Genomic DNA, 15,126 nt, shown 5'->3' with positions numbered 1-15,126 from the left:
ATAGTTTGGCAATAAAGGGTATGTGTTTGGGAACAATTTCTTCAAGAAGAATCATAGAAGAGACAGTGATGATTTAGAAACTATCCTCTGAGGAAATTTATCATGCTCTTTGCAGGAGACAAAACAGTCTTCAATTTTGTACGCAAATTCTTGTCAGCAAGTATAGGGTAGTGTAACAGACAAAATATGATCAAGCTATAAAGTTGGTTTTGTTTTGGTTTTGGTTTTCTTTTTGTTTTGACCTGTTTGTTTGTTTGTTTTTACTAGATAAAAACTAATTTTCTTTCAGTTATTTCTCTCTTTTTTCACAGTTCAAGATTCCTATGTACATTCCCCAAGTGGGCTATTTTTTCCAATCCAGTTTATGTATTAATTGATTAGCACCCTGCTATCTTATTCCCAGTTGTATTTTTATGTTCTATGAAGTACTTTTATATTTCACTACACATTTCATTAATAGGTACATATCTTTTAATGATATAGCTTTCTAATACTTTAAAGCTTGATAAAACAAATGGAATTTTTCATAGTCTTCTTAGATATCCACAAGAAAACACCATCAACCACTTTGAAGTTATAGAAAACTCAATAGTCTAAGATCAAGTTATGGCAACATTTGGTTTCTGGTGTGGGTCTTCTGGCTTGCAGGGAAATTTTCTCTCTGTCCCTTTCCATAGGAGAGAATGAATTCTCTGATGTCTCATCAGATCAGACCAGAAGCACCTGTGTAAGTCTTCATCTTACTGTAATTACTTCCCAACATAGATAAATATGTCCTCCATACACATCCCATTGCAAGAGAAGGCTTCAAGAAACAAATCTGAGGTGGATATAATCATACACACATACATATGTAATAGTATAAAACTAAATATATCATAATAATAAAGAATTTTTATCTCATACATGTTTTTGGGTTTTTTGTTTGCTATTTTTATAGTAGTGGGGTTGAGCACTCAGATCCTCACGCTTGCTAGCCAAGTATTCTACCATTGTGTCATATGCAGCCAGTCAATTTTGCTTTAGTCATTTTCTAAATAGGCTCTTGGTTTTAAATCTCAAGACAGTCTTGGACCATGATCCTCCTGTCTATGCCTCTCACGTAACTAGAATGTTATGTGCAGATGTGCATCATATATCCAGTATGTTTGTTGAGACAATCTCTCTAACTTTTTGCTTGTTCTTACTTTGTACAGTGATCCTCCCTATCTATGCCTAGTGAATATCTGGTGGAATGCCCACTCCTTTTATTTGCCCATTCTTACAGGTGAAATTTAGATTCATTCATGTAGTATAACTATTATTACTATTCTGTTTGTCTTCAAACAAGTTTTAAACTTAAAAAATAAGTATAATATGTTTTTTAAAAATCTGTAGTATACTGGAGCCTTTCTGAATAAAAAATATCTTCTACTCAAAGTTTGGTTGTAAGTATTTTTAAAGAAAAGACATTTAAGCCCAATATCAATATCCAAAGCTAAGACCACCTATATCATGGTGGGAAGTATACAGATTTTGCTTTATCTCTATAAATCAAATATTCCTTCCTGATTAAGTCCTTCTAGTCCCATAAAAGAAGGGAAAAGCAATGTTCTTATGAATAAATGTTCTTATGAATAAAAAGATCTTTTGTTATCCTATCTACTAGAACAAAAGGACTCACACACACACACACACACACACACACACACACACACACACACACACACACACACACACATGATGAACTGGCTACCACACGTTTACAGAATGGCCAAGACAAGGCACTCAATCCTTTGTAGGCTGGAATGTAGCTGCACACAGGGAGAATGATTGGAAGCTTGCATGAGAAAAGAAGTTCTATTCATTTACGACATCCTTTAGTCATGGTTGAAACCGTTTGAGTCACTTCATTATATTTCTCTCCACAAAGACTTTTGGCCTGGCTTATTGTGTTTTCCAGACATAATGAGCCTACAGTGGGGGTGGATTCTGACACTGAGTCATGTACCGTTATTAATAGAGTTCCCCAAGAACACATATGAAAGTGTTCACCATCCTGGGGTGTGCACAGTCTCTAAGCAATGTCTGTGGCTTTAAATCTCTTTTATTAGAAGTCATTGCCTTTTCTATCAGATCCAGCACTGGAATTCTTACAGCACTCAAGTAGCAGAAAAAAAAAGAATTAAGAATCATAACACAAAGGAAGTTTGGCAGTATCTGAAAAGGAGAATTTCACTTTCTGTATCTTTGCATCAATGGAAGTAATATACAGGATTGCATTGATGTAACTCTTAAAGAAGCCAAATCAAATGTGTTCTTGCACTGAACGTTTTTAAAAACTACTCAGAAGTTCTGGTTTCTGTCCTTTATGCTTGTGAAAAGACTAAGACATTTCTTTAGTGAAAACGAGAGGGTTGAACACAGACAAACAGAGACACAACAGAGGTAAAACTGTAAATCTCTAGGGTATATGTTCAATTTTGAAAATATCTTTAATACAAAAAAACCTTCAGAGAGCTTAAATATACCTGCAGATCAAGCACTCTATGTACATTCAGATTAGTTTAACAATCAAATCAACTCAGTAGTAACCCAGATTAATTTACATATAAGGACAATTTTAACATTATTTGCTACAGGGAATGTATTTGTGGACCAAAAATGTCTCTCTGAATTTGTATCCATATTTCTCATGAATATGCTTCTTGTAAGGGGATAAGTGGTAGAAAGACAAGAGAGAGTTATCTGATGGGAAGTAAGAATATAATTGAAGTACATCATGGACTCATATGAACATGCCACAATGAAAGCCATCGCTTTATGTAGCTAGCACATAAAAAAATGCACATGAAAATAGCTAACATGTCACAATAGTGACTCATTCTTACCAGAACATGGATGGTCACCTGGGCCATAACACTTCTCTGTCTAAGAGGGTCAGGGAGAGCATCATTGTCCAAGTCTGTAATTCTCACAACTATTTTGTGCAGTGACTCAGCTTCCCTGTCTAGTGAAGACAGTAGTTTTATCATACCTACACAAGAATAATGGAGGATGTGTTATTTCAGGATTATCTAGTATCTCCAATTTATGTTTAATAATTATACAAATGAAATGATTATTGCAATAACAAGTAGAAATTAACTAATGAAAATCAATTTGTGTTATATGATCATCCAGCTACAGTGAAATTCAAATACTGAGTCCTTTACTGTTCATTCTTAAGTACTTGAAAAAACATATATTTTCATAGATTGTTCTGAAGTTCAGTATACCAAAGATCACAGCTTCTGGAATGTGGCTTAGTTGTAGAGTGCTTGCCTAGAATGCATGAAGCTCTGGGTTTGATTCCTCAGCACCACATAAACAGAAAAAGCTGGAAGTGGTACTGTGGTTCAAGTAGTAGAGTGCTAACCTTGAGAAAAAGAAGCTCAGGGACAGTGCTCAGGCCCTGATTTTAAGCCCAGGACTGGCAAAATAATAATAATAATAATAATAATAATAATAATAATAATAATAATAATATCACAGCTTCAGTGCTTTGATAAATAAGATATTATGAATCCAGTAAAAATCTAAAATGAACATTGCTGAGTTAAGAAAGCTTTTGAAAGAAGCCTCAGTGCTCACAACTTCTAAATAAAATAGGGTTTGAACAGGTATATTTGCATTTTTACTAGAAATATTAATTTATATCACGGTAATTACAATACCTGTATCAGGTTCAATGTAAAATTTGGGAAACATTCCCAGATTGCCTCCAATGATGGTATACTTTATATTGTTAAGTGGCCAGTCTGAATCTGTAAAAGTAATCTTTCCAACTAGTGCATCCACTGGGCTGTTTTCAAATATACTGAAGGTGAATGCTGATGTAGCTCCAATTGGATCCACTTCGTTTACACGACTCACTCTTACAATGATTGTAATAATTGCTATGGGAATAAAACATATACAAAACTGTAATAAGGTCAATTGTATTTCTTTCTCCACAATGCTTACTTTGCCTCTTTAAGTTCCATCTCAAATTACATTTTTAAATGTAAATGTATGGATTACAGAAATACAGTTACATTGATATATTTTATTACTTAATTACCAGTTTTTAAAATTATGGAACATTTATTTATTTTTCTTTTTTGGGTCCGGTCATAGGGCCTGAACTCTAGGCCTGGGCTCTGTCCCTCAGCTCTTCAGCTCAAGGCTAGAGCTCTACCACTTGAGCCACAGCGCCACTTCCGGCTTTTTTCATTTTGCTTATGTGGTGCTGAGGAATCGAACCGAGAGCGTCAGGCATGCAAGGCAAGCGCTCTACCACTGAGCCACCTTCCCAGCCCCTAAATTATGGAACATTTAAAATGTTCTTAGATTCAAAACATTCACCAAATAAATCAATTTCCTATTAGAAAATGATTATATATATATATGCTACTATTCTAAATTTAGCTTTCAGCTTCAAGAGCCAAAAATAATCTTCAGGTGTTGGAAAATGTTTAAAATACAAAAAAAATTATAGGAAATTTTTGATACTGGCTTTAACAATTCCAAAGTGCTATATTTGAACTTCAATATCTAATCTAGTTACATATTTACTTAGGCTTACATTGTAGTTACACATTTATTTAGGCTTTTCTGAATTGTAATGCAATTCACTAAGCAAGTTATAATGATAATAGCAATTTATATAATTTGTAATAGATGATTAGAATATGTAAAGAAATTTAAATATGATAACTGAAAAGAATTTTTAAGTACTGAATATTTTTATAGAATGTAAACTATTTTAATATTTCAAATTAATAATGTCTTTACTTGAAAGTACAGGACTTCCTTCATCAGATACTCTCACAAACAATGTATATTTGAAGTGCATTCCTGCAAAAATTGGATTGTCATAATCCAGATGTTTAGGCCCAACCTGTAAATGAAAAATTAAATGCATCATTGGCTTGTTCTCTTTTGACTAAACATTGGTTTTATCATGCACATAAGTCCCAAATTATGATATGTTACAAAAAAAAATGGGAAAGTGGTACTCTGTAAGTGTGCCAGCCAGGAAGGCATGAACCTACAAATGAAAGCCATACATGAAGTTTTTGCTTTTCAAATAACCTTGTTAATTTTTTAAAAAGCACAATAAATTAATTTTAATAATTTAAAGTAATAAGTTTGTCTAATTTATCCATCATAGACCTATTATAAAATTAAACTTATTATAGCTACATATTTGGCACTTTACAATTACCATGTTATATTGTGAAAAATCATCAGTGAATATTATTTCAGGGATGTTCATGCACACTGATTCATTTGATATAGAGATTCCTATTCCATAAAATAATCTTTATAAGTCCAGATGTTTCTTATTATGCTCAATTTACAATCTGTCATATTTACAAGTTGACAAGTTGTCAATTTACCATTGCCAATGTTATATGTACTCAGTACAAACATTCTTTGGATGCTCAGTTTTGACCTTGTCCTAGGTTGGTGATAGACAATATGATCCTGGACAGAGGTCAAGAGTCATAGTTCCCACTCAGCCTTAGAATGAGAGGAAAGGACCACTTCTCTACAGTGAATTGTGCTGCTAAAGTATGAAATTCTCTTAGCTATATGTGTTATTTACCAATTACAATGAGTATAATTTGGATATAATCTCATAACCCAAGGAATATTTTAGTTAATATATTGCATATTTAAGATAAAGAGATCTAATAAATTTATTTGCATTTTTTCCAGATTGGCTTAGATCTAAGTTAGTATTAGCAGGAATCATTTCTCAAAAGTATGCTCTGCGATCATGGTGCAAAATAAAGTGAAAACCAGAACTTGAGATTGACTCTAAAAGTGGTCTACAGGTCTCTTATTTTTCCACTTTTACTTTGTTCTCCTGAAAAGAGTGTGGCAAATGCATAATGTGTTCAAGATCTTTAAAAATATTAAACATCTGGCTTGGTTCCATCTTTGCTATGGTAAATAATGCTGCAATTAACATAGTTGTGCTGGTAGCTTTAGTATGGTCTTGTTTGTGATCATTTGGGTAAATGCCCAAAAGTGGGATTGCTGGGTCATAGGGGAGCTCTATGTGGAGTCTTTTGAGGAACCTCCAAAGTGGTTGAACAAGTTTACACTCCCACCAAAATGCAGTAGGGCTCCCTTAAGTTTACACTCCCACCAAAATGCAGTAGGGCTCCCTTCTGGCCTTATCCCCTCCAGGATTTGTTGTTTTTAGAGTTCTTGATTATAGCCATTCTGACTGGAGTGAGGTGGAATCCCAGATGCCCCTCAGTAGATGAATGGATCAAGAAAATGTGGTAGATATGGAATTCTATGCCTCCATCAGAAAGAATGACATTGCCCCATTTGTTAGGAAATGGAAAGACTTGGAAAAAATTATATTAAGTGAAGTAAGCCAGGCCCAAAGAAACATAGGTCCCATAGTTTCCCTTATTTGCAATAACTAGTGTATGTCTGGGACAAGCAGAAAAGATCAGATAAGATGATGTTAAACAAAATGAACCCCAAGGTAGGGACACAAGTGTTTTGTTTTGTTTTGTTTTCTTTATTTCTTGCTATTGTTTCTAACTCATTTATAAGTTACCATGTGATTTTTTTGTTGTTGCTTTGTATGTCCCTCCCCCACAGTATAACCCCTGTTTTCACTGTATTTGATGTTGGTATAACTTGGGGAGGGGAAGGGAAAAAAACAATTTGTTTAAAGAGGGATGTACAAGATTCTATGTTGAAAAACTTTACAATTTAGGTGAGGGGGTGGATAGTGTAGTTGAGGAGGTGGGAGGGAAGGAGTGGTAGGGGAAAAACAAAGGAGAAGGCAACAATGCTTGATAAGAAATGTGGTCATTACCTTGCTCATGTAACTGTAACCTGTCTGTATAGTATTTTCACAATAAAAACATTTAAAAATGTTAAACATAAGGATTAATCTAAAAGTCGTTTCTCCACAGTTTAGGCACAACCGCACAGTCTTGAGCATGGCATAGCCTATCTGAGCCCATCTGAGGCAAGAGAGGAAAGAAATACGATTCCTCTAGTTTTTCTGAGATCTTCTATATACCTAGCCACATTTACACTGCTTTTCTCAACAGTGGACATTTAGTAGGCAGAGAAGTCAACTGTAGAAACTAGGAAATTAGCTGGTTCAAAAAAGTACAGATAAATAATATTATCTCCTTAAATTCTGTAAAATTCCAAGAATTATAGAAATTGGAATTCTAAATTTAATAAAATTGGAAAACACAGTTTCTCCACAAACAAGCAATAAATTAGGTATTCTTTAAGGTCCTTGTCAATCCTAATGTCCTACAGTCTGAATTTTAAGTAAATAAAGTGAGATGAAGAATATTGAAAACATTAAGCCAGCCATCAATTAGGCAATTAATACTTCTGCCTCTTGTTTTCTGGCATAAATTATAATATGAAAAGTAAAAGTAAACTGAGTATTAGAAGAAAAGCAAACATATACACAAAATTTTCCACATGTCAGAGATGTTAAAGTTCACAATGGAAATAAAACTATTAGAAATGGTATTGCCAAGGGGCTGATGGGAAGATGGCTCAGTGGTACAGTGATTGCATTGCATGCATGAGGCCATGGGTTCGATTCCTCAGCACCACATAAGCAGAAAAAGCCAAAGTGGCTCTGTAGTTCAACTGGTAGGGTGTTAACCTTGAGCTGAGGAGCTGAGGGACAGCACCCAAGCACAGAGTTCAGGCCCCAAGATCAACAAAAAAAAAAAAAAAAAAAAGAAAGAAAAAAGAAAAGAAAAGAAATGGTATTGCCAAGTGAAAAAATAATCACATTCTTCCCTCCAAATCAAAGACCAATTTCTTTACATTGTGTGTGTGTGTGTGTGTGTGTGTGTGTGTGTGTGTGTGTGTGTTCCAGTACTGGAACTTGATCACAGGGCCTCAGCACTGTCCCTAAGGTATTTTTGCCAAAGTCTAGTTCTCTACCAGGCGAGACACTGCTCTACTTCTGTCTTTTCAGTAGTTAATTGAAGATAAACAAAGGAGGAGGCAACAATGCTCAATAGGAAATGTACTCATTACCTTGCTCATGTAAATGTAACCCCTCTGAACAGGATTTTTACAATAAAAGACATACAAAAAATAGTCTAACAGACTTTCTTGACCAAGCTGGCTTAGAATTTTGATCTTGAGATTTCAGCCTCCTGAGTTTACAAGCATGAGCCACTAACACATTTTTAAATATAAATGATCATTTATTAAAATATCCATAGGAAAATTTAGAATATTTTGTAGAATACTTGAGTATATCATACAAATCAGAAAGGACAATAAAAACCAGAATGAGTAAATGAATTTTTATCTTTTCCATACAAAAAGTATCTAAATGTTTCCTGTTTTTGTTGTTTTTGTGTTGTTGTTGTTTTTAATTGGTCATAGGGCTTGAACTCTGGCCTGGGCACTGTCCCTAAGCTCTTCAGCTCAAGCCTAGTGCTCTACCACAGTGCCACTTCCAGTTTTCTGGTGGTTAATTAGAGATAAAAGTCTCATGGACTTTCCTGCTTGGGCTGGCTTTGAACCCTGATCCTCAGATCTCAGCCTCAGCTAGGATTACAGGCATGAGCCACCAGCAGTGGGATTGTTTCCTGTTTTGCTCACAAAACCAGTGATAATTATCTTATTACAAAACAGGAAAAAGCACTAAATTAATCTGGGTTTTCATTCACAAAGAGATCACAAAAGAATAATGATTACTTTCTGTTGATGAGCACTATTCATCTACTTTGGGAGACAACATGATATTACTTCATGTAGCTGAACATTTACATACATGACATGGAAGCTCTGTTCTTAGGAATTGTCTTACAAGAGAACAGCAAGACAAACACACAAGAATATTTGTTGTAATATTACAACTGATAATTAAAAATTAGGAAGAAGTACACATCTTTCTAATATGACAATGTCTAGGTACAATCATCCAATGGAACACTGCAACAATTAGATAGGAAGATAACCTCCATAAAGTGATGACTTTTGGCCCATGATGTAAATATCAAGTCATAACAGACTGAATAGATTGTTTCATAATTTTAAAACTCAGAAAGTAAGCAATGGCAATAATATTTGCTAAGAACATAAATAGATGATAAAACACTAAAATCCCCTAAGCAATGACAAAATAATTGAAAATATCTAGAGGACCAGCAGAAAAATGAGAATGGGAACAACACCATTGTTTGTAATCTTCAAGTTCTGAAGTGGTTCAATGTTTCTTATTACCATACTTCATAACTTGCAAATATTCTAATTCAACTTATTCAGAAATAAAAGCATTACATTCTTAAATAATAACAATGCGCTTGCTCATAAATACATTGGGGCATATTTTCCTATCAATAACCATTAAAGAGAAATAATCTAATAAATGACATGATCAGCAACACTAAGGAAAATAAATATTCACTTTGTTATTTTCTTTATGTTAGATATATTGCAATGAAATCATTTGGAATAATTAAATGACAACTCAAGATTAAACATTAGAATTACAGGAACATTACTGGTACCTAGTAAGTGCCATTGCTTAACTCATTAACAAACAGGTAAATTCATATCTACTAGTCAGCTAGAGCATCAATCAGTGATTTACCATAAGAATTTCATTCATTTTATAAAAATCCAGCTTTAGAGAGACTGTTATAACTTATTTTCCCACTCAGTACACTACAGGTGACACTTTATGGTCAAATGACAAGTAACTGATTTTGTTATAGAAATTTTGTCTAAATTTTGTGTCATTTAGGAGTTAAAAATTGAAACACTGTTGGAAAGCCACATTGTACATATATATGTATATATACTTGTGTGTATATATATATAATTTTTTTAGTGCTAGACAAAATAAGAATATATCCAATAGTAATTGTTATAGTTATATTGTTGATTGCCTATGGGTTCTGTGTGCTTTATTCCTTTCTATCTTTTGATTTTATTAGAGATTTTTGAATAAAGAATACAAAAGTTTTAATCATGCTATGATTTTTATATTTCCTAATGGAGGATATTTTCATATTGTTTTATTTTTATCTTATCTTATCAAGATATAAAACTATTTATAAAGATTTGTTTTAATATTCTACTCATACTAACAATATTTTCCAGTAGCACAAAACAAGGAAAATGTGACAATGATATATTTGGCAGTAATGTGTTACTAAATCTTGTCAAAGACTTACAGATTATGAAATAGATTAATTTTGTTTATTTATTACTCATTAAATCAAGCATCAATTAACATATAGCTCACCAATGCTAAGTATGTGCCAGATGGAAGTTTAGCAATGTATTTTTTTTCTTTCACTCTCTAATGGGGGAGATCTGAAATGTGTGATTTGTACCTCAATAACTGAGACAGAAACTACTGTGAGAATACAAGAAGCACCTGGTTCAGATCTGGGAAGGGGACACATCCAGGATTGCTTCCTAAAAGAAATATCAACACAATTTACCAAGTGTGTAATGTATGTAGGTAATGGGGATATAGAAAGGCCAGGATGGATTTCTAGCAGTATGAGCAGTGTGAAGTCTGGAACTGGAAGTCAGACTTGAAAGTATTTTGATGTTGGGAAAGGAATTCTGGATACTCCCATCACAGAGTGAAAGGCAGAAGCTTGAGACTTGTATGAAATGCATCTTGGATAGAAGTCCAATTTCAATGGATTCAATATCAAAACAAAATTTTTTAAAAGGTATTAATTATTTACTCATCCAGTCCATGTTGATTTGTTTGTCAGTTAACTGGTCAGATGAACAAATTTTCACTGTGTTAACCACAATGCCTAATACAGCTTTTGTCTATTACTTTGAAAGTAGTAACATAGACTTACGTCTCAAATTTTAAAAATTTATTGAGTTTTTATATAAAATCTGAATTGATAAATTGTTCTGAATTGGTAAAATAGTGAACTAGTGCATAGTCCAACATACATTTATTTATATATATATGAAATTTAATCATTATTTACTATATTTATTAAAAGTAAAGCAACACATTCCAAATGAGGACCCATCATTTTATCATGTCTTCTGGAAAATTTATAGCCTTCCTTGTTCAGTTCTCAAGATCAAAATTGCATTCCAACATTTTCATCTCACTAAAAGATATTTTGTTGGCGATTTCAGGTTCATTTGAAAATCCAGGAACAAATTCTGCCATCAGCTATTTGAACTACTGTAGTTCATTAAGAATTGTATAAGAATAAAAATAAAATGTTTGTCTATCTGAGGTTAATCAGAGTGCCACAGTCAAAGAGCAACTTTAAATGACTTACTTTCAGTTCATTGTTTGTAAGAGTAAAGGTTTCATTTGAAAAGGGGTTTGCCATCAGCTGATAAGTTATATTGTTATTGGGGAAAGTTCCATCCTGATCTGTGCAAGTAAGAGAGACTACAAGACTTTCAAGTGGAATGTTTTCAGGAAGTTCAAATCTGTAATAAGGAAAATATGAGAAACATGTGGTAAACATGTTCATCTAGATTTACTCAGATGATAATATTTAATCTGAAAGATGACTTAGAATGTGTTTGCATCTTAAATAACTATTTTTACAACAAGAAAAATGCATTGTTGGTGAAAAACTATATGAGAAATGGTTTGACATCATTGCTGAAGTAAAGCAGCAAATTTAGGAAGACATGTATGTTATTGAACAAAACAAAAATTTGCAGCTCTCCTGGATCTCTCCTGGAGCCCGTGATCTCCTGGAATTAATTGACCCATGCTTTTCTTCCATGCATGTATTATACCATTGTCTTTATTTTTTAAATACGGAAGTTGAGAAATTACTGACTATTAAATTTACTTAGGTCTTGATTCTTGCCAATATTCAGATTTTCTTCAGTATATACCAGCTCTCTACACCTTTTGCAGTTGTTTTTGCTCTTGAAATGGGAAAGCTATATACTACTTTCAGGTGATTAAAATTTGGAGTGTCTTTCACATTCTTTATCTGTCTCTCTCTGTCTCTCTGTTTTTCCCTCCTCCTCCTCCTTCTTCTCCTCCTCCTCCTTGTCCTCCTCTTCCTCCTCCTCCTCCTCCTTTTTCCTCCTCTTCCTCCTCTTCCTCCTCCTCCTTTTCCTCCTCTCTCACCTTCTCTTTCATTTTTTTCTTTGTTTTAAAACTAAACAAGTGAATAAATTACTATTGCCAGGCTATAACACAATAGAGTGCTGTACAGTATAGCCAGCAAATTTGCATTGTGTCTTTCATCAGAGACAAGTACATGCTGCATAGGTGCTTGTTATTTTTTAAACTTTTAGCAATATTTAAGTATAACAATTTTTTACATGTATAGACAACTATGATTGTGGCTTAGGAAGAATGCTGATAACTTAATAATTGAACATAATTTTACAGTAAAATTATGAAATAAAAGATGGATTGTCTAGTTTGTTAACCTGAGGAATATTCTACAAAGAAAAATTTCTGACAATCTTCAATATAAATTTCTAGACTACTAGCAAGAAGAAAGTAAAGGCAAGCTTCTATATATGTGGCTTTGTTATTTTCCTCTTTTATTTTTAGTAGAAGAACTCTAGGAAACCATTTTCAAACTAAATAATGCTTTCTTAATTTTTTTGGACTTGTCTGAGGCTTGAACTCAGGGCATGGGCACTGTGTCTGAGCTTTTTGCTCAGAGTTAGCACTCTACTACTTTAGCCACAGCACCATTTAGCATTTTGGTAGTTAATTGAAAGTAAGAATTTCAAGCACTCTCCTACCTAAACTGGCTTCAAAATATGATCCTCAGATCTCAGTCTCCTGAGTAGCTATGATTACAGGTATAAGTCATCAGCAACCAGTCAATATAGATGTTGTTTTTCTAAAATAATTTGTTCTACATCACACAAAATAAAAAGTATATGCAGCTGATCAATGCATCCATGTCTTGTATAATGTCTAGAATAGGTTATAAGCACTTCTGTCTCTCCAAATACCTATCCTTTCTTTAAGATAAAAACTTTTAAAATCTTTTCTTTCCATTTTAAAACAATATATAGTATATTACCATTCTCTACAGTTACCCTCCTATGAGGTAGGTAGCACAGTAGAAATTCTTGCTTCTCTCTAAATGTATCTTAGTGAGTGTGCCCAAATTTTCCCATGTCTTCTCTTCCTTATTCTCCCAGCCTCTGATAGCCACCATTCAATTCTTTATTTTGATGATGTTGTAACATTGATTATTTTCTTTTTTTGATTAACAAAGGTGTGCTGGTTTGGGGGCTTCAACTCTGGGCCTCAAGTTCTCACTTGGCTTTTTTGGTCATAGATGGTGTTTTTACTATATAATTTGCTAGTTATTTGAAGATAACAATTTTCACAGATTTATCTTTGTGGTCTGGCTTCAAGCCTCTACCCTCAAATCAAGGATTCTCTAATTCTCAATCTAGCTTCCTGAGTAGCTAGGATTATAAGTGTGAGCCACCTGTGCTAGGCTCTTAACATTGATTCTTGAGAATCAACAAAGGCCCTATTTTTATATATGGATTTTGTGCTATTTTTATTACTATAAAGTGATGAAATACATGTCTTCATTATTGTTCATAATGTGTTGTTGTAAGTGAGAGGTAAGTTATTCAAGGAAAGACAAATTCATTGCTCATTATAAAACATCATTCCTCCTATCTAAAGAGAAGTAAGCATCTCCATTGCTCCATTTGAGGGATGACTTAAATTCTACTGCATCTAGTTGGCGTTAGTCTTTTTTAAATGAGGCTTTAGTGCTGAAAACACATATGTCTATGTCTTTATTTGCCTTTCTATCAAATAAGTCCACTTACACAGAGCAAAAAGAGAAAACAAAGCTGTGTGTTGTCTGAAAATAGAGAATGACAGGCTTCTACTTCAATCTCACGCTGGTTTGCTGTTTATTCATTCATTTCTCTCCTTCCCCTCTCTATGTAAAAATCTGAAAAACAAACAACTGCTATTATAACTTACGTGTAGATATCCTGTGAGCACTGAGGTGAATTGTCATTTACATCTTGTAGAATCACAGTGAAAGACCCAGTGGTTGAATGGACTCTTTCATTGTCATAAACTCTAATGTATAATACCCAAGATTTTGGAACTGTTACATCTTCATAGTCCAAAGGATAGGCAACTGTGACCTCTCCTGAGTCTAAAAGGGAGACAGATGAAAATGTACTCAGCATTCATGAGATAACCAAGTTATGCCTTAAACGAAGACATGGATAAAACAGTACTAGAGAAAAAGGGAAGGTGAGTTGCTGACCAGAAAGCTCACAAGCTAGTTGGGATTGTTGCAGGAGTGAGGAATGAGTGCTATGCTGCAGAATCAGTAAATATGTAATTGCAGGTCATTAGGTTGGATGGTGAGATAAACACTGAGACAGAAAAATTAGCACAGGACACGCAGGAGTAACGTGGCTTAGAAATGGAGACAGCAGTTAGTGAGGATGGAGACAGTATGCAGATGAAAATAACAAAAAGAAAAGCATAATGTCTTAATTGGCAGTTGCTTCTTAAATATATTTGCAGAACACATAATATTGGTCATAAACAATATTCTTATATAATAGTTAATATGTAATAATGCTCACCATTTCTTTTTTTTTTTGTCAGTTGTGGCGTTTGAACGGTGATCTTCAGATCTCAGCCTCCAGAGTAGCTAGAATTACAGGCATGAGCCACTGGTGCCCAGCTGCTCACCATTTCTTATGCCAATATCTCTCATGGCATTTTTGGTCATCCACAGTGCATTCTACTGGGAATTGTTCAGGAAAACACTATGGGATGAATTAGCTTATTGCTTCTATTTTTCTTAAATTTTATCTTCTGTCTTTAGGAGATGATTTTGCTGGACAAAAACTAATCTAATTTTGTGTCTTCATGTTTTCAAGTTTTTAAAATATGTTACCTTGTTAATTTATGAAATGGGATGGAGATATGTGTTGCACTCTGATGATCACTTTCTTACTATCACTTTCTTATAGACTACTCTTACCTAGTTCAAATTCTTTTTTCTTGTCCTGGCCCTGACTTTGAGTCTTTTTGTGCTCAAGGCTAGTGTTCCACAACTTGATCTACAGCACCACTTCTGGCTTCTTCTGAGTAGTTTACTGGAGATA

General features: G+C 33.9%; 1 protein-coding gene across 1 annotated transcript in view; it reads right to left on the bottom strand.

Annotated features, from left to right (window-relative positions):
- LOC122111800 (protocadherin Fat 4-like) overlaps positions 1-15,126 on the bottom strand; it is a 96,187-nt gene that overhangs the window by 42,878 nt on the left and 38,183 nt on the right. Inside the window, exons 12-16 of the mRNA XM_042684526.1 lie at positions 13,976-14,156; positions 11,307-11,463; positions 4,795-4,900; positions 3,696-3,917; positions 2,871-3,016 (exon numbers count right to left, since the gene is read on the bottom strand). Coding sequence (XP_042540460.1) covers positions 2,871-3,016; positions 3,696-3,917; positions 4,795-4,900; positions 11,307-11,463; positions 13,976-14,156 — 812 coding nt within the window. The remainder of the gene's footprint in view (positions 1-2,870; positions 3,017-3,695; positions 3,918-4,794; positions 4,901-11,306; positions 11,464-13,975; positions 14,157-15,126) is intronic.

This window comes from Dipodomys spectabilis, unplaced genomic scaffold (genome assembly GCF_019054845.1).
Source record: "Dipodomys spectabilis isolate Male_0828 unplaced genomic scaffold, ASM1905484v1 ptg000089l, whole genome shotgun sequence".
NCBI classification, from domain to species: domain Eukaryota; kingdom Metazoa; phylum Chordata; class Mammalia; order Rodentia; family Heteromyidae; genus Dipodomys; species Dipodomys spectabilis.
This window is presented reverse-complemented; position numbering and strand designations above follow the sequence as displayed.